The sequence below is a fragment of the Gossypium hirsutum genome, chromosome A07 (genome assembly GCF_007990345.1).
Source record: "Gossypium hirsutum isolate 1008001.06 chromosome A07, Gossypium_hirsutum_v2.1, whole genome shotgun sequence".
Classification (NCBI taxonomy): Eukaryota; Viridiplantae; Streptophyta; class Magnoliopsida; order Malvales; family Malvaceae; genus Gossypium; species Gossypium hirsutum.
This window is the reverse complement of record NC_053430.1, coordinates 87,412,358-87,420,281: the sequence shown is the minus strand read 5'-3', so window position 1 is coordinate 87,420,281 and position 7,924 is coordinate 87,412,358. Positions and strand designations below refer to the sequence as shown.

At 36.8% G+C, this 7,924-nt stretch overlaps 1 protein-coding gene across 1 annotated transcript; it reads left to right on the top strand.

The window, feature by feature from the left end:
* The first annotated feature begins 1,594 nt into the window (after window positions 1-1,594).
* On the top strand, window positions 1,595-4,539 carry LOC107955653 (pentatricopeptide repeat-containing protein At4g32430, mitochondrial). Its single transcript, XM_016891455.2, has one exon. The coding sequence runs from the start codon at window positions 1,751-1,753 to the stop codon at window positions 4,046-4,048; it is 2,298 nt and encodes a 765-aa protein (XP_016746944.2). The 5' UTR covers window positions 1,595-1,750; the 3' UTR covers window positions 4,049-4,539.
* Window positions 4,540-7,924: the final 3,385 nt, after the last annotated feature.

Here is a 7,924-nt window from a genome sequence, read left to right as displayed (position 1 = left end):
TATTTATTAAAAATAATGATATTTGCAATAATTATTTGATTTTAAAAATAAAAGAGACATAAATTAAAAAGATGAATAAAAATTTAAAAAAAAAACTTGAAATCAATGTATTTATTAATTAAAAATAAAAAAAAGCTTGAAACATGATGAAATAAAAATTACAAATATGTTTAGAGGAAAAATCGAACTTGAGACTTAAGAATGAAATTATTAATAAACAATTTAATCAAAGGAGCTAATGTATTAAAAATATTAATTAAAAAAAACTTAGAATAACATGAAATAAAAAAATACAAATGTGAGTAGAAAGGAATCGAATCCAATACTCAATGACAAAACTGCTAACCAATATAACTAATTTTATTTAAAAAATTAGAAAATGCATTTTAAAGGGAAAAAATGTCTAGCTAGATGTGCTTTCTTGCTAACTGTGCAAAAAAAAATGCTTTTAGTTGGACGCATTTTTACACTCTCTTCAAAATCGACCTATTTCCCTAAATATTATAAAAATCGACCTAAAATGCAAATAATTTTTTTTGAAACGGCATATATAGTCAATTGATACCTAGAAACCAAACTGCGCATTAGGGGTGAGCAAAATTCGATTCAATTAGAAAAAATAAAAAAAAAACTTCAAATTTCAAATTAAACGAATCGAGTTATTCGAATTAATTGAATTATTCAAGTCAACTCAATTTCTTTTTCGAATTTCGAGTTCGAATCGATTTTGATTTTCGAATTCCAAACTATAATATTTTACATTTTTACCCAAACTCCCAAACTTCTTTACTTTTCCCCAAATTTTTTGCTCCTCCCGCTTTTCCCCAAAACTTTTACTCCCTTCCCATCTCTTTCCCTTCTACCCCAAATCCATTTCCCCCTTCCCCAAAATTTTACTCCCTCAACCCCTAAATTTTTTTATTTCCCTCCAAAATTTTTACTTCTCACTTTTTACACCAAATCAAAACTTAAAATTATCTAAAAAAAATCCTTAAACCTAAAATAGTAATAATTTTATTTTTATCTACTATTTATATTATTAAATTAAATTTCATATTTTGTACTATTATATTATTAAATTGTTTAGTCATATTGAATTTTTATATATTTTTGTTAAAATTGGATTATTGATGATGTCCTCAAATATTCGTGTTAAAATTTTATGTTGATATTAATTTCACATTTTATCTTTTAAGATAACTTTTATTAAAATCACATTTTTTTAGATTTAATATATTTTTTAATTTCAAAATACATAATGACAATAATCAAAAGATAATTAATGAAGTAAAGAAGCTAATCCGTATATAAAATATTAATAAATAAATTATGAGGGGATGAAAATTAATAGTAAATTTGATTACGATTGACAAATCTGATTATGGTGGGTGACAATGATTATAATGATCTAAAATTATTTTTTAAAAAAAAATTAACTCGAACAAATATATTTGATTTAATTCAATTTTATCTCACTCAACTCGATTTAAAATTTTTTTAAATCAAATTAGAATGATAAAATAAAATTTGTTAACTTAATTAATTCAAAAAAAATTTATTCGATTTGATGGAAAACTCGTAGCATCATTCAAAATCCCATTTCACTGGGATATTGGTTAGGCCTTAACAAGTTTAGTTCCTTGGCTCAGATTGTTGGAAGAAGAAAAAAGAGCATGAGGGTTTTAGAAGGGTTTAAGGTTTAGCTTTAATTTTTCTTTTGATTTCAATAACTGTCTCTTATGAACCTCTCATGATTGCTCGCCAATTCCGTTATCTCACCAACCATAGGTCAACATTCTTAGCAAACTTGCACTCATCTAAATATGTTCACCACTTGCTCGACGAAATTCCTCACTCAAACCCAACCCCCTTTTACCCTGTTAATCTCCCCTTTGACGCCTTTAGAAGGTTTAAATTACTCCTTAAATCTGCCCAATTTAATGCCATCGATGAAGTTACACTGGCTTTGGCTCTCAAGGGATCGTGCAGTGATTCAAAACAGGGGGCCCAGGTTCACAAATTTGCTATCACCTCTGGTCTCATGTCCTTCATTACGGTTCCAAATTCACTAATGAATACGTATTCTAAATCTGGGCAGTTTGATAAGGCTTTGTGCGTCTTTGAGGGCTTAAATGATCCCGATATAGTTTCCTGGAATACTTTGCTTTCTGGGTTTCAAAAAAGTGAACAAGCCTTGAATTTTGTTTTGAGAATGAATCTGAATGGAGTTGCTTTCGATGCTGTAACTTGTACCACTGCCCTTTCTTTCTGTTTGGACCTCGAAGGCTTTCTTTTAGGGTTGCAGTTGCATGCTTTTGTAATGAAATCTGGATTAGATAACGAGGTGTTTGTCGGAAATGCCCTTATAACTATGTATGCAAGGTGGAAGCGTTTAGAGGAAGCTCGAAGGATATTTGATGAGATGCCAAATAAAGATTTGGTTTCATGGAATGCGATCCTTTCGGGGTATAGCCAGGAGGATAGTTATGGGTTAGAAGCAATTTGTACATTTATTGAAATGGTGAAACAAAGAATGAAGCTTGATAATGTATCATTTACTGGTGCAGTTTCAGCTTGCAGTCATCAGAGGAACTTAGAGGTGGGAAGACAGATTCATGGTCTCTGTATAAAGAGAGGGCACGGTCCACATGTTTCCGTTTGTAATGTTTTGATGTCAATGTATGCAAAGTGTGAGGTTGTTGAAGATGCAAAATTGTTATTCAGAAGAATGAATGAGCGGAACGTGATCTCATGGACTACAATGATTTCTGTTGATGAAAAAGATGCATTACACCACTTCAATGAAATGCGATCAGATTCTGTTTATCCTAATGATGTTACATATGTTGGATTGATCCATGCCATAACCACTGGGAAATTAGTGGAAGAAGGCCGAATGGTTCATGCGTGTTGTATAAAGGGTAACTTTTTGATAGAATCAAACGTTTGCAACAGCCTTATCACCATGTATGCTAAGTTTGAGTTGATACAAGACTCTATTAAGGTTTTTAAGGAACTCGAATCTAAAGAGATTGTCTCATGGAATGCTTTAATTTCGGGATATGTTCAAAATGGAATGTTGATAGAAGCTTTGAGGACATTTTTGTCAGCAGCTAGAGAATGTAAGCCAAATCCATACACGTTTGGTAGTGTCTTGAATGCAATTGGTTCTTGTGAACACGTATCTCTAAAACATGGTCAGTGGTGCCACCTACATCTAATAAAGGTTGGATTGAATACTGATCCAATAGTGTCCAATGCTCTGCTCGATATGTATGCAAAACGTGGGAGCATTTCTGAGGCTGAAAAAGTTTTCAGTGAGATTCCTCAAAAGAGCCAGTTTGCTTGGACATCACTTATATCTGCTCATGCAAGGCATGGAAACTATGATTCAGTGATGGCTTCATTCAAAGAGATGAAAAGGGAAGGAGTGAAACCTGACTCAATTACCTTTCTTTCCATACTAACAGCTTGTGGCAGAAACGGAATGGTTGATATTGGTCGACAACTCTTTGACTCAATGCTGAGAGAGTATCAGATTGAACCATCCTCGGAGCATTATTCTTGTATGGTGGATATGTTGGGCCGTGCAGGTAGATTGGAAGAGGCGGAGAAGCTAATGGGCTGCACTCCCGGAGGGCCAGGATTGTCTATGATGCAAAGCTTTCTTGGGGCTTGCACAATACATGGAAATCTAGAGATGGGTGAGAGGGTAGCTGATACTTTGATGGAAATGGAGCCAAATGAGTCTGGCCCGTATGTGTTGATGTCAAACTTGTATGCTGAGAAGGGGAAGTGGGAGAAGGTAGCGAAAGTGAGGAAAATGATGAGACAGAGGGGAGTAAGGAAAGAAGTGGGGTTTAGTTGGGTGGATGTTGGTGACGTCAAGAGTTCAATGTCTTTGCATGGGTTCTCCTCAGGAGACCGATCCCATCCGCGGTCCGAAGAGATATGCAAAATGGCAGAATGCCTGGGATTACAAATGAAACTTTTGAGAGAGAAAAACAGGCAGAGAATATATGGCAATGCCAATGAGATTATAACATGAGCCATTGGGGAATCCTTTTTTGTACTTGCACTAGTTCTTAATGTCTTCTCTTCTTGTGCATTCTTCGAAGAGAATATTATTTGCTTACATGTGAACTGACCAAACTACGTGTATTCCAGCTCTTGCATGAAAACAGAATACACTTGCCGACATGGATTCTTTCAGTCCACTTCTACTTTGCAAGAAAAACATCTTCCATCTCTACCTTACAAGTAACTCAATTCAAACTAGATATGGGCTCAGACATCCCAAGCCAACCAAGACAGATTAAACTGCGCACTTTGAAGCAAGGAAAACATTGGAGCTGTTCATAATTTGTGTCACCTACAATTCCATTTTAATTTAATTTGATAGATGACTATTAGGGAGCAAAAGCTAGTTTGGTATGTAATTCTTCAATTTATATAATTCAGGTACAATTTATTACAATTAATTAAATCGATAAATGCAGGATTAGATTGTGGTATGTAATTCCTCAAGTTGAAGAGTTATTTTTCTTTTTTAACGATCTACAAATTATACGATGATACATTTTCTCATTCAATTCAACAATATTATTGCTTAAGCAAAGTGTTTTTTTTTTCGAAACGTCTAAACAAATTTTTTCACCTCAAGTCATGAATGTATTATCACTCAAACTTAATTTTTTAGATTAATTATGAAATGAAATATAACACCCTAAATCTGGGCTAGAAACAGGTTGTCACGTCAAACTGAAACATTTAATCTTTAAAAATACAAACAGTAAAATTATAGTTGAGGTAATATAAATCATCAGATTAAAACTAAAAACTTAAAACGGAATTTGTACCTCATTTTTATAAAATTTTACAGTTCAAAATTGAAATATCAATTAGAAACTGAAAATACAAACTGATAATTTATTCTACTCCGAGACTGTCTGAGACCTCCGCATAACGAACCTAGCGTCAGAATTCAGAAGAGTACCTGAAAGGAGAACACTAAGAGGGGGTGAGCTACTCGAGCTCAGTGTGAGTTCGAATAAAAAACAGAGATAGAAATAGAGTATCCAAATCAGAAGCGCAATAGAATTTCAAATACACACAGAACCAGAAAGCATACCTGGAACTAATGTCCAAACAACGCTTAACAATCAGAGCACATTAAGTTCACACCAAGTTTCATCACAAATGCTAATCAGACAAACCGATCACAGACAACTAGTCTTTCAGTCAAAATTCACAGACAGATGTGGATGAAATGTAGTCAAATAAAAACCTACCCATTCAGCCAACACACCTTTTCGTCCCTCGATCACACCCCAAAAGAGCTGTTAAAGCTCATCCAACCAAATACATTAATTAGGACCAAGTGGGCCCATCCAACCCTACACACCATTAAGCTCATCTCGGGTTGCCCGATAACGATGACTTATCAAAATGCAGTTGAACTGCCAGATCAGATATACATACGTAGCGTAGCTAACGTACATGCGGTACAGTGCAATACGGTAAACCGCTATACCGGTAATTTGCAGCTTAATTGTCAGATCAAATAGTGGTACGTAGCATAGCTAACGTGCATATAGTGCGGTGCAATGCGATAATCCGCTATACAGACATGTTGCAGTTAAACTGCCAGATTAGATAATAGTGCGTAGCAAAGCTGACGCATGTGCGGTACAGTGCGATAAATCGCTGTGCTTATAAGTTGCAGTAGAACTGCCAAATCAGATTGGAACCAGTCTCCCTTCTCTTCACAACCCAACCCAAAACAATTTATGCAAGTGCATGTATGGATTCAATCTCACAGAATAGTGACACAGTATCAAACATTCAAATAGAACAGATATGCACACACACACACACCCTGTTTAATCAGGTTCAGAGTCAGACATTACACTCATCGATCACAAATAGCACTTAAGCTGTAGCCCAAAATAGAGTCTTAACTGCCCTTGTTTAAGCTTAGCCAAGGGTCAAAGCACGCAAACACATTTTTAGACCAAAACCGCAAGTAGAACCAATATAAGTGTCATACGACCACACGTCCGTCTACCCTGGCCGTGTGGGGGTCACATGCCCGTGTAAAAAGGGGCACACACTCGTGTGAAGAGAGGCACACAGTCGTATACCTGAAGCACAAGCCCGTGTAAACCAAGGACATGGCCGTGGGAATAGGCCGTGTAACTCTCTGTCCAATTGCACTAAATTTGAGTACAGAGCTGACACGGTCGTATGAGACTCTCACACGCCCGTGTGCCCACCAGACATGACCATGTGCCCAAAACACACGCCCGTGTGAAAACCCTAAATCCCCAATCAGCCATACAACCGTGTGGCCAGGTCGTGTGGCACCAAATCTCCCAAATCCTAATCTCCAAACACACACGGCCACGGTCGTGTGAAAATCGATAAAATCCCCAAATCAGCCACACGATAGTGTGGCCAGACCGTGTGGTACCCAAATTTCACTCAAAACCTTAATTCCCAAAAGCACATGGTTGTGTGAGTCGTCACACGCCTGTGTGGTCACGAAACCACCCTAGAATAGCCTTGAAACACATGCTTTCAACCACAAAATCCTTTTCGGTCCTCATTAGATCAAAATTATACAAAACCACTATAACACCCCAAACCCGACCCAGAAGTTATGGCTGGATCTGGCATGCCACATCAAAAACGTAAAAAAAAATTTTCCATTCTAAGTCCAGAAAATCGTACTTGATGTTCAAAAGATTAATTCATTAAAGGTTAAAGTGAATGGAAGCTGTGCACCAGGTAGGAAACCGGAAAAGAGGTGGTGAGTCCATCGGACTGCTTAAGTACCAAGCTCCCTTCGGATCCAATCCTAGACATGTATACCGCTATTGCCACACCTTAACGTCATGGATATTTCTAGGAAACCGATTTGATTAAGTCATTTTTAGGAAAAAGTGATTAATTTTGGAAAATACTTTCATTGCGGAAGCTTTGCTTGTTGTCGTGTTATTTTGAAATCAATTGTTGTTTTTAAAAACGCGCCCTAAAGCTCTCCAATTTCAACAGTTAAAATAAGTATTACCTATCTTAGTAATACATATTAAAACCATCAAAAATAATTAAGCGGCCTTATTACATTTAAAAACCCAAAACTTCAAACGTAAATAAAAGGATGTCCAGTTCACCAGAAGAAAATCAAACTTTCAGAACGGGTGGCCACTCCGAATTCCCTCACAGCTCCAAGCCCACTATGGTTGGGGATTTCCTGCGTGGATGAAAATAAAAGGGGTGAGTTTGGGGAAACTCAGTGTGTAAGGAAAACTCATTCAAAGCCCAAGTCAGCTCAAGCCCATTCAGGTAACAGTGGTACTGGGCCAGAGCCCTTTTCAGATTACAATAAACTGGGCCTTAGCCCCTTATTCAGATAACAGTATGGCCCATAGGCCCATTTCAAAATACATGCAACATCAGTAAACATATACAAGCCCATTTGGGTAACAGTGGTACTGGGCCAGAGCCCTTTTCAGATTACAATAAACTGGGCCTTAGCACCTTATTCAGATAACAGTATGGCCCATAGGCCCATTTCAAAATACATGCAACATCAGTAAACATATGCAAGCCCATTTGGGGAGACTACTCAACCCACCAACCACTACACTCCACCCTACCAGCCATACACTCCATGTGGGGATAGCTCAACCCACCCAGCCCAACACTCCACAGTTGCAGCATTGCTGCTCAGTTAACAGTAAATTGAGGCAAAGCCTCCAGTACGTGGACAAGCCACTTTCAGTACTTCCTCCGTCAATATCCCAATCCCATGCATCAGATAATAACAACATGGCATGCAGTAAATAACAACAATCAAACATGCATTTAAGTCAATTTAACCCTAGGGGTATTTCGGTAATTTATCTCCTAGGGGTAAAAC